This window comes from Triplophysa rosa, linkage group LG5 (genome assembly GCF_024868665.1).
Source record: "Triplophysa rosa linkage group LG5, Trosa_1v2, whole genome shotgun sequence".
NCBI lineage: Eukaryota > Metazoa > Chordata > Actinopteri > Cypriniformes > Nemacheilidae > Triplophysa > Triplophysa rosa.
The window spans coordinates 21,506,798-21,524,309 of NC_079894.1; the positions used below are offsets into that span (position 1 = coordinate 21,506,798).

The 17,512-nt window shown below is 39.8% G+C and overlaps 2 protein-coding genes across 4 annotated transcripts; both read right to left on the reverse strand.

The window, feature by feature from the left end:
• Positions 1–37: 37 nt before the first annotated feature.
• On the reverse strand, positions 38–7,651 carry map6d1 (MAP6 domain containing 1). 2 transcript variants are annotated; one of them, XM_057335090.1, is made up of 3 exons: positions 6,869–7,651; positions 4,722–4,932; positions 38–1,304 (listed from the first exon to the last, which is right to left on the reverse strand). In XM_057335090.1, the coding sequence occupies exons 1-3, from the start codon at positions 7,357–7,359 to the stop codon at positions 1,233–1,235; spliced, it is 774 nt and encodes a 257-aa protein (XP_057191073.1). In that variant the 5' UTR covers positions 7,360–7,651; the 3' UTR covers positions 38–1,232. The 2 variants fall into 2 exon arrangements, with proteins under 2 accessions (XP_057191073.1, XP_057191072.1); XM_057335089.1 differs by having other exon boundaries at positions 41–1,310; positions 6,869–7,641.
• A 1,768-nt stretch (positions 7,652–9,419) lies between these two features.
• On the reverse strand, positions 9,420–17,211 carry acsm3 (acyl-CoA synthetase medium chain family member 3). 2 transcript variants are annotated; one of them, XM_057335052.1, is made up of 13 exons: positions 16,695–17,211; positions 15,533–15,740; positions 15,062–15,269; positions 11,978–12,121; positions 11,682–11,838; positions 11,479–11,558; positions 11,227–11,350; positions 11,044–11,124; positions 10,833–10,934; positions 10,602–10,729; positions 10,417–10,516; positions 10,132–10,251; positions 9,420–10,035 (listed from the first exon to the last, which is right to left on the reverse strand). In XM_057335052.1, exons 1-13 carry the CDS (start codon positions 16,923–16,925, stop codon positions 9,937–9,939), a joined length of 1,782 nt encoding a protein of 593 aa, XP_057191035.1. In that variant the 5' UTR covers positions 16,926–17,211; the 3' UTR covers positions 9,420–9,936. The 2 variants fall into 2 exon arrangements, with proteins under 2 accessions (XP_057191035.1, XP_057191034.1); XM_057335051.1 differs by having other exon boundaries at positions 11,044–11,350.
• Between the last annotated feature and the right edge of the window lie 301 nt (positions 17,212–17,512).

The window sequence follows — 17,512 nt, forward strand, 5'->3', positions numbered from 1 at the left end:
GTGTGTGTGTGTGTGTGTGTGTGTGTGTGTGTGTGTGTGTAAAAGATTTAGGGGCATTGTAAGAAGAGGTGGCAGGTTTCTAAAATGCTTGTGTATAAAATGTCATTTGTCTTTAAAAAGTTAGCAGCGGTTTCTGTTTGACCTTGTTTTCGAGACAAAGGATGATATTCTGTTTGTGTATGAAAGAGAATGACTTTCTTTTCCTTTGCTTTCAGTGTTAAAGTGAGATGAGCAGCCTTCACTTGTCTAGCCAAACTATCTCCTGATGCATTGTCCTTCACATTGTGTATCAGAAAACAACTATTCTTGTATTAAAAATCTGCCTTTAAGGCAGATCAGTTTGTCTGATTTGTTATGGTATTTTAAAATATCCGTATGGGAGTGACATGTCTGATTTCATCAGCTGTCAGTCAAACAATACAAACACATTTAAAGATCATTTTTATTTAAAGTGTTTTCTTCATTTTGTTGATTTCTAAACATAATTTACAAAAACTTGGACCCCACCCCTCAGCATCATCCCAATTCAGTGAAAGTCAAATAAATAATCGTAAAAGTGCTCACGAAGACGTAAGGTCTTTTTAAATGGCCAGCAGGCTCTGGAGCGAGAAAACAGCAATTAGAAGCATCCAGTGTTCTCAGGCAGACATGAACAGATCAATAAGAGCAGACCGACATTATTATACACAACATCACGTATTACTACTAGGATTGTACTGTACACACATACCCACACTGAGTAACCGTATTACATTTTTGTTCCTTTTTTCTATGTGTTGTTAAACATTGATTGCATATTTAAACAATTCATAAAACTATTAGAAACATGCAAGTATTAATTCAGAGGGCAAGGTCAACACAATCGTATTTTTGGTACAAACTTTTCCAGGCCCCCTTTACACATTCTTTCTCTCACAAAAAGTCTTAACCCTGATGTGTATTCCAAACACATATGCTTTCATAGATGGTTGACATTCTAAGCATACATCCTCTTGCATAGATTTTACGTGGTGTAAATTTCCAGCAAAATTCTTCCAGATCTGTTATGTCCTTTGTGGAATGATTTAGAGAATCTGTTGCTGTGTTGCAATAGTTCTTTTCCTTGCTTATCCATTCAAGTTTCATTAAAAGATCTCCAAGTAGACATTTACCAACATTTATTTGTCTCTAAACATTCCTTCAAATGGGTTTCTTGTCTCGTGAATGTGTGTGCGTCGCTCTTCATTGATGGATCATATGTTGAAGATCCTGGATTTGCTTTGAAAGACGGCGGAGGGGTTGGGTGACAGCTTGGTCTTCAACATCTGCTCCTGCGACATAAAACATACTTCAATCAGATTATCGAACAAGAAGGATTGAATGTAATTTTCCACCCAAACAAACTGTTTTGTATTTGCTTATTTTAAAAAGTTACTTAAATGGATGAAGAGCAATGTGGAGATTTTAGCGGCATCTAGCGGTGAGGTTGGTAATTGCAACCAACGGCTCGCTCCACCCCTCCTTTTCGAAGCACTAGATGGCTCTTACAGGACAAAGATGTCGTCGCGTTTTCGCATCTTTACGAAACGTGCTCTATAGAGCAGTTTGTCCGTTCAGGGCTACTGTAGTAGGAACATGCGAATTACATGCAAGGGGACCTGCGGTCTGTGTAGATAGAAATAGCTCATTCTAAGATAATAAAACCTGAATAAAAGGTCTTTATACACCTCTGGAGACAGTTATGTATATTATATCGCATTTCTGGCTATAGATCCTCCTAAATACTACACACGGCACCTTTAAAATATAATGCTTGTCCAAAATCAAGGATGCACACTTCCAAAGAAAGCAGTTTAACAGCCAGACACCCATGGTGTACTATTTTCAGAGTACTATAGACCCACTTCTCCCAGTCCTGCATACTATTTAGGATAGACAGTAAATTGAGTTTCTGCCTGCCTTCTGCTATCTCTCCCTTCATTTTCTGTCTTATTGTCTCTCTCAGACTCTTTTTCTGTCTGAAAGACAATATCTAATCCTTGGCACTGTGGGGGGAAAAAGGAGGAATGTACTATGTGAGGAGCCAAGCGCTGGAGCGAATCAAGAAAGAAAATGAGATTTATCATCTACTAAATCTCTTTCTCTCTCGTGCTCATGCACTCGCACTCTGTTTAGCGTTTTTAGAATAAGACCATGACACCTTTAATCGTGCAACCTGAAGCAGACTCCAGACAATGTGTTCATATTTCAGGCACAGAATGCATATATCCGATATGCATGAAGGCCATGGAATAACTGGAGAGGAATTTATTCAAGTATTAAAGTCCGGCCCTACCAACTAAATATTTCTGATTGCTGTATGCTACAGTGCAATGCTCTTGACTTTACATTTTTAGTAACAAATGAACCGTCTTTTTTTAACACAACTACTAAAGTACAGACATTTTAATGCAATGTTTGATAATCATACCTGAATGTTACTTGTGGAATTAACATGCAATGTTATGAGGTTAAGTGACAAGTAGCGTATTACTGCTATAATACTATACACTGTTTTACAAAATGTTTAATATTCTGCATACTGCACAGCAGTAAAATAGTAGTCTAAAGTACACAGTCTGCATAGCCTCATCCTCATTTATGTTGTATGTTCCTGTAGCTCAAAAGGGTTCAAGTCCCAGACCACACATACTGATAAACTACAGTTTTAATGCACTTTTAAGTTGCTTTTGGATAAAAGCGTCTGCTAAACGTAGATATAAATTTGTGACAGTCAGTGACAGAGAGCTGGCTTCTGTAGCTGCATGAAAACGTAGGTATTTAACTGTTCAGGTTGCATTAAAACTGATAAAACCATGATGATATTTATAAAATACCCTTTATTTTTTTAAGTTTGACCGAAGTCCGTTTATGGAAGTTGTGCCAATTGGCGGCCATGTTTGCAACGCCTCTATTTACTTCATAGCAAGTCCACAGTCCTATCTACTTGAATGGGGGAAGGCAGATATTTCTAAAAGCGCTGGCAAAAATCACAGCATATTTCCGATCAATAATTAAACATGACATGGACTGTATCATAACTTTGGTTTGCTAAGCTTAAAGTGATAGTTCACCCAAAAATCGTTTTACTGGAAGGCGGGACTTCCTTCGCTAGAGCTGCCATATTGAGCGTTGCATTCCTCGCCATTCATTGTAACAGCAGTGGCGCATCTTGTTAATATTAATATCTTTGGTTTAACATGCTCCTTAAAACCGCAGCAATTCTCATTTTAGAATGTCTCTCCTCACACAGCTTCTGTGTGTAGTGTACTATGAAAAAGTCCCGTAATCATTCTAAATCTATGTACTGTAAGGCAAGCGTTGTGTTTAAAAGCCGCTTTTATAGCTTTTAATAAAATGACAGTGCTTACATGAACACTTTAATTTTGAATTAATGTTTATTATCTTTATCCGGTCAGGTATTTATATTTGAGAGTGTGTTTAAGAGCAATGGGCCGACAGCCTGACTTTTCTACTAAAATTAAATTCAGGAGATAGAAGGAAAAGGGAGGGTGGGATTGTGTGCGAGTTATAAACCCTTGGGATGGTTAAAATAATACCATCTGGCTTAGTCACGCAAATGCACTAGTCACTGAACATTATCCATTAAGTTTACACACACCCACACACACACACACATGTCTGGTTTACTATCCCCGTGGGGACAGTCCATAGGCGTAATGTTTTTTATACTGTACCAACTGTATATTCTTTCCCCTACTCCTAAACCTAAAGATCATAGAACACTTTTTGCATTTTTAGATTTTTTAAAAATATTGTTCGGTACAATTTATAATCTTTTTTGCCCATGGGGACCTCAATTTTGGTCCCCACGGTGACATGAGTCCCCATGTGTTGGTGTGCATTCAGGTTTAGGTCCCCACCGGGATATACAAACATGAACACACACACACACACATCAGCCTCACACAAGCAATGCGGTTCAAAGGTTACAGCACCAACATACATTTTCACCAAATGAATCCCACCATGTCTGTCATTGGGTGCTGCCTGCTCGTCTACTCATCGGTCAAGCACAGCTTTGATGTATGACAGTATCCATGGTTACACAGTGAGTGATTAGACTAAATGAACTCTGTCAGTTATTGCATCCTTCACTGGCTGCTGTGCAAAAACACATGCTCTAAAAATCTTCCCAGTTAGTTTTGATTTTTATCGAAGGACACAGAATAGATTCACATAACAGGCCATAAATCAGGATTACATAACAGCAGTGGATCAGAACCTGCTGTCGATTACCACAGAAAGAAATTTGATCCCAGCCCTCAGCATCCTAAAATACATTAACAGCACTTACAGTAGACTCCACCCACATAAATGCATCAGTTACCAGAGCTTGACAGCTATGGCCACAGTGAATTGCTTTTGTGTGGATAAAGATTGCATGAAGATTACAATGACGCCTTTGTGTTGCAGCAAATAAACAAGAATGTACAGGTTTGCGCCAACATGAGAATGAGAACATTACAAAAGAATTTTGTTCATCAAGTTATTTTTGACAGTCCGAACTTGGCATAACCTGCTGATCATGTGAGTTAAGTTCCACTGACTGATCATTCTGCTGAGCATGGTTTTGAATGTTTGTCCTTAGTTTATCTTTTTGTCCCATCAGCATGCTGTCTGATCTGATCTCTTGTCTGATCTGATGTCACTGCATCTCCCCAATCAGATGATTCACTCACCTCTGGTTTATTGCTGACCTCCGTCCGACTGCTCTGCTGTGGGTGTATGCTTGTCTCCAATACACCGTCTGTGTGTCTGTGTGTGTCCGTGCTGAAAGCAGCCTGGTAGCTGGTTGCCGGCGGGGCATTGTCAGCGCCTGTACCCAAGAAGGTGGGCCGTTTGTGGGCAGGCTTTGATGGCAGAGCTCCAGACCAAGGCTGGTACTCCTGTCTGACCCCAGAAAGAGATCAAATGTTTTATACAAATGTGACCCTGGACCACGAAACCTTTGTCTTGAGGAGCACGGGAACATTTTGTAGTAATAGCCAAAAATACATTGTGTGGGTCAAAATGATCGTCAAAAAATCATTAGGATATTAAGTAAAGATCATGTTCCATGAAGATATTTTGTAACTTTCCTACGTAAATTGATCAAAACTTTATTTTTGTATTTGGACAACTTTAAAGGCGATTTTCTCGATATTTAGATTTTTTTTGCACCCTCAGATTCCAGATTTTCAAATAGTTGTATCTTGGCCAACTTATTTATTCAGCTTTCATTGTAATGTAAAAATGTAAATTTGGAAAAATTGACCCTTAAGACTGGTTTTGTTGTCCAGGGTCAAAACTAAGCAGTTTGGCCCGGATTAAAGAGCGTTTAAGAACATTGACTTCTAGTAAATTTAATTTAAGATGGAGGGAAAAGGGAAGACAGTGTGTGCGAGTTAAATGCTTGGAATGGTTAAACTTGTGCTTGTTCCAGACAACTCGGAATTCGGATATTTCCCACCGCAAACCCGGTAATAAGTTTGGAACGCCATTTGAAGTCGGCATCCTGACTCTTTTATATTGAATGACAAGAATATAGAAAATACAAGTAGCATATCTAAATGTAAACTTTAAAAAAATAACAGAAACTCGGGAAAGACCGATCGACCCCGACCTCAGGGAGACGCGTCATTTGTCGACACGCCCCAGATGCTTCCAGTGAGGTTAGAGCAGGGCTACCTTATGTAAAAACGTAAAAACAAACTGCAAACAATTTTACGGCACGAAATAAAAAGCTAGTCAGTAAGTTTCAACAATGCATTCAAAAATTAAATATAGGTTTTGGCACGCTTAAGGTGACATGACGCGCGACTGACTGGAACGCACTGAGGTCGGAGGGAGGAAAACAAGCTGTGAGCGCAACAGGTGCCCTGAACAAGTGGGCAGGACCTGATTAAAATATTAATTTGAGATGTGTATCAATTAAAACACACCATTTAATCGGTAATGTGCAGGGTTGTGGAGAAGCAATTTCATTATAGCCTACTGTAAAACCATCAGCACATTAAACTCATGAGTGCTGTCTAGAGTGCATACTACAGTCAGATATGACTATGGGAACCAGCCTACTACAAAGTGTTTGATATTCAAAGGATTAAAGGAAAACAGTAACGACGAAAGCCTAGGAAAACGAATCAATCCGCCGAGGGTTTGGATGAATAATGCAGGTTTCGTGAAAAACGTTTTCGGATTGTATACGTTACACAAAGATCACTATAAGGGTAATGCAAACAGACCGGGCTGTCTCTTTATGTCAATAGTCTTGTCTTATTTAACAAAACATTAAGTGTCAAATTCCTCTCTTTTGAGAGCTGTCGGATGAAATATGCACGGCAAATGACAACATCGTCTGAAAAGCACCGCAATGCACAACCATTACAAGCACGTCGTTTCTGCCTAAACAACGCTAGAACAATTCAGTTCACATTTATTTGTATAGTGATTTACACAATACCGCTTGTAAGTGTCGTTAAACTGTAGCTGGGTGAGATGTGAAAGCTTATATCAGGCATATACACGGTTTCCTCTTCATTATCACCTATTCATTTTATGCCACTTTTGGGTCTTAAAGAATCAGTCTTATTACTGATCATGTTTGATGTGATGATGATGGGATATATATATATATATTTACACACAAGTTGTACTCTGTTTTAAACGCACTAAATAGATCATACTTAGATAAAGATCATACAGATTTTCTACTAACTGCCTTTGCCTGGCTCGCTTGGACATATTTGTTCAAGATGAAAACTAGCTGTAGACCAGAGAAGCTGACAGAACAGCTCCCATGAGAAAGAACATCAACTACTGGATCCATCATCATCATCATTAGTACCTGTATGAGCTGATCTGATCGCCGCCTCTCTGCCTGCCGCTCCGCTCCTGCCGCGTCGTGCCGTTAGAGAAACCGTTTACCGGGCTATCCGTCTTTATGCCACTCTTTCCTCCGTTACTGATCCAGGGAAAGTTATCCTTCTTCGGGATGGGCCAGGGTTTGTAATCCTGTTTATACTGGGTCACGCTCGGGAAAGGCACACCCGGGCGATGATAGTCCTCCCGGGGTTTGTAACTCGGTTCCGTCCGTCCCCGGTGCGGGCGTCGGACTCCGGCAGCATCCCGCGCCGCGGGAGAATCGCGCTGATCCGTTGTTAAGTAATCGACGCTCGGCGCTTGTTCCGTGGAAACCAGTTTGGCGACGGATCGCACCTCCTGCTCCGCGATGTCCGAGTAGTTCTGAATCGTTAGCGGAACGGACAAATCCGATTTATCGAACTGGTTCCAGAACCGGGCCAGGCAACAGACTCTGCTGATGCACGGCCAAGCCATAATGAGCGATAAAAATAAGTCAACCAAAGAAAAAAACGAGAAAAGAAAAAGAAAGAAAACACAGGAAGGATTAAAACAGTTGCAGATCACATGAAGGAATGGAAACGCGTGTCCGTTTCTCGAGAACTGCGAGAGAGCGCGCGGTGTCGGGACACTTTCATTGCACACTCATCTCACGTGGTGCTTGGATTTCTACAGGAAAAAAATCCAAAAAATAATCCATAAAGACCCATGAAATCGTTGACCCGTGCGCACTGTTTTCCCGGTTTCTTTGCCCTAAAATCCTGTATTAATATATTTCTCAAAGCCCAGTAAGCTTACAATCTAGACAGAAGTTTTGGGCATCATCTGTGCCTTTGGACCCCAAAAGAGATGTGGACACCAATATAAAGTTGAATGTACAAGCATGTTTTTGGCCATGGAAAATTAAGCATGCTTTTAGTATAGTAATGTTTTTTTTGTGTGTGTGATTTCTTTGTAGGCTAATAACATACGAGTAGTTTTACTACAAATATATTAATTTTTGTAAAAGACATCTACACACCATGGTCCATCAGGGTTAACAGTATCATGGAATGGAATCAATGTCTGAGACCACATTGTAAATCAGGGAATTTTTCCTAATAAAATCTGGATATATTCGTAAATATAAACTCAAATTTACTTGCACATTAAAAGCACACAAGATGCTTTTGGAACAAGTCATGTTGGGATTGTATGCGAGTCAGGTTTTGCACAACCTTGTGGAGTGTTTGCCTGCTCAAGGGCATTTTGACATTAAAGCAAAACACTGAAAATATCAAATATCATAAAACTTATTTTGTGATGCTGATAATAGCCTATAGTGTAATATAAACATCCAGTTATATCATTATAATACTAATAATAATGTTGAAAAAACATCTAGTTTAATGTGCTTTTGAAAAGATCTCTATAAACCCAACTTTGCTGCTATTCTAAGTATGGCATCATTCGAGGTTTTAAAGTTTAATTTTAAAACATAGCCTAGCCTAAAAATCAACCCATTCATTTAATGTGGCATTCAGCGTTTTCAGGATCGGTCTTTCATTGCTAAATTTCTGTACTGAAATCTAGAAAAGGCAGAACCAAATGACACTTGGATCTGGTTTTCCACCTGATAAGCATATAGCCCCATTTACAAGTCAATTAAACAGCTCCTGTCCCTCATTACTGTCGGTCACTGCTTTTTACGCAAGCTGAGCGATTTACATCTTGACGAAAGATTCAGTTTCAGCAGTTTTCCATTTATGGTCAAGACTAATTTACCGACCCTCTTTGCTCACAAGTCATTACAAAAAGAAACATTAGGCCTAGTTCGCATTGGTTTGCTTAATATAATTATTCAATATAAATGGGAACACCCTTAAATATTACTGGCAAAGCGTGTGAGCGCGTGCGCGCCTTGCTAAATTCGGTATAGGCTACACTGCGCACGTGCGCAACGGCCATCCGCCTGCATGGTTTTACGCATGGAGATGCTATGTCATAGCCTACTGCATGTATCTAGAAGTACTGGGTAAGTTTTATTGTGTGGTAAAAAACGGAAATGCATCATACTGTACACAATGTTAAGGTTTAATATTGTTCTTTGTCATTATTGACCGTTTTTGTTTGGCTAAAGGGATAGTTCACCCAAAAATGACAATCCTGTCATCATTTACTCACCCTCAGATTGTTCCAAACCTGTATAAATTACTTTGTTTTGCTAAACACAAAGGAAGATATTTGGAAAAATGTCAGTAACCAAACAGATCTTATCCCCCATTTACTGCCATAGTAGGGAAAATAAATACTATGGGAGTCAATAGGGGAAGAGATCTGTTTGGTTACTGACATTTTTCCAAATATCTTCTTTTGTGTTCAGCAGAACAAAGACATTAAATATAATATATACTAGGGTTGGAACAACCTGAGGGTGAGTAAATGATGACAGAATTGTCATTTTTGGGTGAACTATCCCTTTAAAATAAGATTGAACTTTTTTATGTTTGCCTTCATCATAATGAATAAAAAGAGATGCTTACACTGATTTAAATGTTTACTTCTTTGTTACCTTAACAAATGATTCACATTTATAATGGAGATGAAATATTAAAAAAAGAAACAAAAACAGTAATATTTGTCTTAGCTGTCTTGAGGTGTATTGTGCTTAAAATTGAATAAACATGAGGTAGGAGCATTATTAAACCATAAAACTTGTTAAATGTATATTGCATTAGAATTAAATAGTGTGTTCTGGGATTGAGTTCACAGGTATGAAATGTTTCCCCCTGCAGGTAAGCAGCAGGACTACAACTTTTGCTATCAGATGAGTCTTAGACATCCATGCCATAAAGGTAAGATTCATGTTGTTTAAAAAATTGTAATACAAATCATGATCATAGCTAACAACCCCAACCGTATGGAGGAACAATTTGAGAGCACTTTCTCTGTCAAAGATACATACAAACACAAAATATACATGCATATGAAACGCATGTCAACAAATGTGCAACTGTTTATACTTGTGAACGTTGGAAGACATGGGAATGAAGTAAGAATATTCTGGTAGCATTTTCAGTTTAAGCTTGTCTTTTGTTCCCATTCCTTCTTTCTTAACTCCACGCGCCTTATTTTCCCGCTTACTGTCTTGGGCAGATGATCCACAAACTCAATCTGACAAGTGAATTAATAAAACATTTGAATATCAAAATTCATACACTTGTGTACGAATTGATTGAAATGATGATTTCTGACAGTGAAATGAGTTACCTTGCGTGGATATTTGTAGGGCGCTGTGACACTCTTCACATGCATTTGCAGTTCCTGGATAAGTCCTTTTTGCTCCCTCTTTTTAAAAGCTGCTGTCAGAACTACGAATGCCTTCACCACCTAAGACACAAAGCAGAGCTAAAATCACTTCAATCATTTTGATTCCAGTATTGATTCTAATATTTCATCGTTTTCTAGACCTTAGTAACATCAAGACTGCAACGGCCATGTCAACATATCAGTAATATTAATGGGCAGGAATCAGTATTGTGTTGGTTTTGGTACCTCTCCTCGAACCGGATCAGGGCTGCTGACCACGGCAGATTCTGCGACAGCTGGATGTTCTATCAGAGCGTTTTCCACCTCAAATGGGCCGATGCGATACCTGAGACACACAATCAGAGTACATTAGGTTAAACATCATTTAGAATCATCATTGACATCATCATGATCGGATTAGAATTTGGTACCCCGCAGAGAGAATGACATCATCAGCTCTGCCGACGAACCACAGGTATCCTTCCTCGTCCATCATTCCTCTGTCACCTGTCAAGTAAAAATCACCACGGAAACATTCTGCTGTGCGCTCTGGCTCCCCCTACAGCAAGAATGGAGTAACAAAACTTAATTCAGTTGAAGTATGTTAAAACTGAGCAACACTGTTAGTGTAGTAAAGTGACATCATAGGAAAGCAGTAGTACCGTATACTCTGTAAAGAGAGAAAAAGGTCTGTGTGGTTTTACTCTAATGGCCAGGTTTCCCTCCTGTCCTTGTGGTACGATAGTGCCATCTTCATCCACCACCTTCAACCAATACAACAAAAAAATGTATAAACCACTTCGGAGGAAATATTTGAAGCTCAGAAGTTCCCTTTAATTCAACTGAAAAACGCAATAATTGCTGTTTTGTAACCTGAACGTCATATCCAGGTGCCGCCTTTCCAAAAGACCCAGGTTTGATCTTCATGCCTTTGAATGTGCCTGCTATTAAAACCTGAATGGAAAGTAATTTTTTACTGTGATGGATGTCTAACATGAAATTGTGGCTACATGAAAGGAGATGCACATGTATAGCTGTTTCTCGGATCAATCTTACAGTCTCCGTTTGTCCATATCCTTCATAGATGTGTAGTCTCGTGAGCTCCTTCCACTTCCACATCACCTCTGGGTTTATGGGCTCCCCCGCACACAGACAGTGTTCAAGCGCCTGGAACCGAAACCTGTCAGAAACCACATATACAATGAAGATCAAAGCTAAATTATAAAATCAAGAGTCAAACAACTTTTTAAGATGAACTAAGAAGCGTTAACTTGTGTCAGGGACATCAGAGTACAAGTTCCTGGTTACCTGGATTTGTCCTCCTGTACAAGCATTCGATAGGCTGTTGGTGCTGTGCAGAAGGTGGTGATGGGATACCTGGACAAAGTCTTTCAAGACGACAAAATAACCATTGCAATTACCCAGCCAATAGAAGAGTGAAGTGATTGTAGAAAACACGAGCACTTCTTCAGAAATGTACTATTAGGAATGGTCATGTGATCTTCATGTACCTTTAGAACTGTACTGGTGTCAAATCGTGGCATGTGGTGAACAAACACACATGCTCCCTGGATCCATGGAGCAAACACGCTGCTCCACGCTGATTTGGCCCAACCTGTGTCTGACGTGTTCCAGAAAACATCCCGTTCCGTGAGATCCAGCCAGTATCTTCAAATAAACACTAAAGTTAAATACAGTAATATTTATAATATATGTAATATGCTTAAATATACACATTTTACCTATTAAATATTTTCAGCTATTCATCATTTAACTATAAAACATTCAAAACTAACTAAATTCAAACCTGCCGTTCACTGTAAGCCCAAGGCCAAAACTACAGTGGCTGTGTTGGGTCATTTTAGGAGACCCGGTTGTGCCGCTGGTAAAGAAGATAGTCATGGGCTCCTCGCTCCTGGTATTCACGCAAACATGCTCATCTGACACCGTTCTAAAGCACAGACATAATGCTTGATCTTAATTATGTACTCACGTTTTATTAAATTATGTAACCAGGGCTAAGTTTCCCCAAAGCATCGTTCTTTTAATTACAAAACAAAATTAATAAAAAACACAGTTCAATACAAATTGAATGACTGAACATACATTAATAAAGTGTAAAAATAATAAAAATATATAGTATGGGCAAGTTATTGGTTCTAACAAGGATGCCTGTTTGTTGCTGGATTGCTGTATTATAGTTACTCCACATTTTATGCAAAGTAAAAATGTTGTGTCAAAATGCTTACTTGGTGGTTGTCGGTGTCTTTCTCCTTCTGCTGTATTGCAGCCATGACTTTCTCTTCGAGCCTATTGTGAACTATCCTCTAATTATTTAAAGGAACTATGTGATTAAAGGTTTTCAGGCCGTTACAAAGATTATATATCACACACTGCCTATCATACACTGACCAAAATGATAAACGCAACACTTTTGTTTTTGCCCCCATTTTTCATGAGCTGAACTCAAAGATCTAAGACTTTTTCTATGTACACAAAAGGCCTATTTCTCTCAAATATTGTTCACAAATCTGTCTAAATCTGTGTTAGTGAGCACTTCTCCTTTGCCGAGATAATCCATCCACCTCACAGGTGTGGCATATCAAGATGCTGATTAGACAGCAGGATTATTGCACAGGTGTGCCTTAGGCTGGCCACAATAAAAGGCCACTCTAAAATGTGCAGTTTTATCACACAGCACAATGCCACAGATGTCGCAAGTTTTGAGGGAGCATGCAATTGGCATGCTGACTGCAGGAATGTCCACCAGAGCTGTTGCCCGTGAATTGAATGTTCATTTCTCTACCATAAGCCGTCTCCAAAGGCGTTTCAGATAATTTGGCAGTACATCCAACCGGCCTCACAACCGCAGACCACGTGTAACCACGCCAGACCAGGACCTCCACATCCAGCATCTTCACCTCCAAGATCGTCTGAGACCAGCCACCCGGACAGCTGCTGCAACAATCGGTTTGCGTAACCAAAGAATTTCTGCACAAACTGTCAGAAACCGTCTCAGGGAAGCTCATCTGCATGCTCGTCGTCCTCATCGGGGTCTCGACCTGACTGCAGTTCGTCGTCATAATCGACTTGAGTGGGCAAATGCTCACATTCGATGGCGTCTGGCACTTTGGAGAGGTGTTCTCTTCACAGATGAATCCCGGTTTTCACTGTACAGGGCAGATAGTGTGAATAGTGTCGTGTGGGTGAGCGGTTTGCAGATGTCAACGTTGTGGATCGAGTGGCCCATGGTGGCGGTGGGGTTATGGTATGGGCAGGCATATGTTATGGACAACGAACACAGGTGCATTTTATTGATGGCATTTTGAATGCACAGAGATACTGTGACGAGATCCTGAGGCCCATTGTTGTTCCATTCATCCACGACCATCACCTCATGTTGCAGCATGATAATGCACGGCCCCATGTTACAAGGATCTGTACACAATTCCTGGAAGCTGAAAACATCCCAGTTCTTGCATGGCCAGCATACCAAAATGATAAACGCAACACTTTTGTTTTTGCCCCCATTTTTCATGAGCTGAACTCAAAGATCTAAGACTTTTTCTATGTACACAAAAGGCCTATTTCTCATGTCACCCATTGAGCATGTTTGGGATGCTCTGGATCGGTGTATACGACAGCGTGTTCCAGTTTCTGCCAATATCCAGCAACTTTGCACAGCCATTGAAGAGGAGTGGACCAACATTTCACAGGCCACAATCAACAACCTGATCAACTCTATGCGAAGGAGATGTGTTGCACTGCGTGAGGCAAATGGTGGTCACACCAGATACTGACTGGTTTTTGGACCCCCCAATACAGTAAAACTGCACATTTTAGAGTGGCCTTTTATTGTGGCCAGCCTAAGGCACACCTGTGCAATAATCTTGCTGTCTAATCAGCATCTTGATATGCCACACCTGTGAGGTGGATGGATTATCTCGGCAAAGGAGAAGTGCTCACTAACACAGATTTAGACAGATTTGTGAACAATATTTGAGAGAAATAGGCCTTTTGTGTACATAGAAAAAGTCTTAGATCTTTGAGTTCAGCTCATGAAAAATGGGGGCAAAAACAAAAGTGTTGCGTTTATCATTTTGGTCAGTGTATATTCCAACAACTGCAGAAGGCAATTCTTAAAGAAACTGAATGCCTGATTTGCTGAGAAATTGGATTGATTATCTCTTCCCTTTATCGTTCTCTAATTGAAAGATTCATATTCATAATTACAAACTTAGTGCTTATTATTAACAGAGTGCTGGTAGTCTACAGTATGTGTACAATAAAGTAATAAGCCCCAAGAAGCAGTGGGTTACAGAAATTGCCACCTCCACACCACCCAAAAGTGTAATAAAATGTGGTTCAACAAACACATGGACAGCATTTTTTACTTTTGATTTTAACTTTTTACTCTCCCTAGAACTTGGAAAATACATTGCACAATTGCAGTAGATATATAAGTCCGATCTACAGACAGAAAAAGTATTACACGTTGCACAAAAAATATGTTAAACAACATTAAACAATATTCACCTACCACATGCACATCGGGTGAAAATAATTAGCCTATACATTTCGAAAACAAGCGCGTGTTACAAAAACAATCCATTGTATAAGGTTTCATCACCTGCCAAACGGATAGCGACTCGGAAGTAGCACTTAAAGCACTGCTACGTGCAGTACGTGAAACGATGACGAACGTTCGCAAAGTAGCTCGTAGAAAACACTCATAAGTGCTAAGATCCATCGTTATCGGGAAACTTAGCCCTGGTCGTCACACCTTAAATCATCCATCAATGAATCTCTGATTAACCGTAAGAGAATGACATTGTCTGAAGTAACCTGCTTACAGCACATGCATATCTGCCTCTTGCTGGGCATCACTCACCCCATCAGTTGTGTCATGTTGCCCCAGTTGTGTCTGGCCCTGTGGGATAGCAGAAGCTTGGTTCTGAGCGACGGGCAATCCGAAGCCACTGAGTCCAGAAGCGGAGCCAAGGTTTCATCCGTGATCACGCACTTGGCCCCTGAGGCCTGCAGCCTGTGGCGGATATCTCGAGCCGTGAGCTGATAGGTGCCAGGGATAAGAACCGTACCTGTGTGATGACACAAGATCACGCTGAATAATAACCGAATTGGATTCAACACTGTATTAGATGAAAAACACAATCGGAAACATAGTGAGCTCCCAGGGCCATTTGGTTATTAAGCTGTTTTTTCTGTAGGGTGAAATTATAACATTTAATTGTTTTACTGTAACAGTTAACGAGAAAGAAAACAAAACAAAAAGACAAAAGAATAATGAAGATCTCTTGTATATGGAATTCAAATGTAATTGAGCAGTTGTGTAAGCCCGTACCGGTTCTAATACACGCTACATTGACCAACCACCACTCTGGAACTCTGGGTAAAATGAGAAAGATGCGATCCCCTCTTTCCAAACCGCAAACCTGACACAGAACATTTGCCAGTCTTCTGGAGTGAAAGCACAGCTCCTCAAAACTCCATCTGACCTCCTCAATGTCATTTACCCACCACAGAGCTGGAAGAGAAGACCTCTGTCCATTCTAGAAAGAAACACATAGCAAGAACAGATGACAATATGACAATGCAACGCTTAAACAAATGCTGATAATGTGAAATAATAAAATGGTATATAAATGAATAAAAAGAATACTAAACAATAATTTGAATAGCTCCAACAGCGTGAACAAAACGAACTGCAAATTGTTTTAAAGGGGTCATATGTCACGAATACGTGTTTTTCTGTGTCTTTGGTGTGTTATAAGTTGCCCATGCATGTATTAGACACGTAAAATTGCAAAAATTAAAGTGTCGTAACAAAAGATGCATTCTATCTAAAAGCGAATGCTCACCCAGACCTGCCTGAAACGCCTTGTATAACCACACCCCACAGATCTACGTCAGTTCATGGTATGAGTTGACTAATACCGCCCAAATGTATACAGAAGTAATGTGGGCGTACCTGTCAGCACTTTTTTCAATTGCTTTGCAACCTGATGTTCCAAATATGGTAAGAGGCTTTACATTTCCGTCACATGCTTGCAGTATTCGACCAATCACTACACACTGGTTAACTGGCCAATCACAGCACACCTCGCTTTTCAGAGCGATGAGCTTTGTAAAAATCTGCGTGTTTCAGAGAGGCGGGGCAAAGAGGAGATACAAACATGCACGGTATGTGAAAAATACAGCGTTTTTGAACCTTAAATCCTGTGTACACGTTGCATTACATCTAAAACAAACAATAATATTTTTTTTAGCCGTGTCATATGACCCCTTTAAAGGTTTTATAAAGTACACCTGGCTGCAGCCTGCAGAACCGGGGCGTGACTACACGTGTCGTCCCACCCATGATTGTTTCACAAACACTCCAGTTTTCTAATAATCTACATGTCAAAATATTCTGTCATATAATTTCATCACAAAATGTAAATCAACAACAGATATGTTAAGGACAACTTTTACCTAAGTTAAATGCTAGACCCATTTGTTAATACCTTTTCCTTCATTTCCCACTGCTCGAGCACGTCTTCAGCGAAATTATAATGCAGAGGAATTTGGGGTTTGTAGCTCCTTCTCATGCTCTCATAATCGCTGTAGTTTTTTGGAACTGTTGACTTGGATCTGCATAATATTTGCAGCCCTCGTCCGCGCCAAAACACTTCATTCTTGCAAACGTTTTTCAAGCGTTGGTTTAAAAGTGCTTTACGAAATGCAATCAAATACATTATAGCCGATTTTTAAGGCTGGAATGAGCGATGTTAAGTTTAGCTTTGAGTTCTCTCCTGCACAACACTGGACACAGCTAAACTCACAGACGGACCAGGAACTGTTGCTCTGACCCTTCAAGAATCTCGCGTTCGTTCTTTACGTTAAAACCTTTGCGAATTAAAGTGCACCAGCAAAAGCATTGCGAAATATGAGCATGTTAAATACATTCCTGTAGGAGAAATGAATGCGTGTCCAAAAGTTAACCAGCTTAAGTTCAACTGCGTGAAGACGGGCACTAACGTTAATCTGTTCGTTTCTTGAGGAAAAACGACCACTTACAAAACTAAAGTCCCACATATAAATCACTTTTCTAAATATAAGCCTTTGTAAATAAGGATTAACATCAGTGACTTTTAACCTAAAATGTGTATCCAGTATTTTTTTTTAACTACTTTAAAGAAACCACTTTGGAGTTGTCAAACCAAATTACAAGGTTTATTTTTTCTGTATTAGTGAAGAGGTCACAGACTATTGCAATTATTCAAATCTATTATCCTACCATTAATCCATACACAACCCTACTGACATTAGTAAAACAAACATG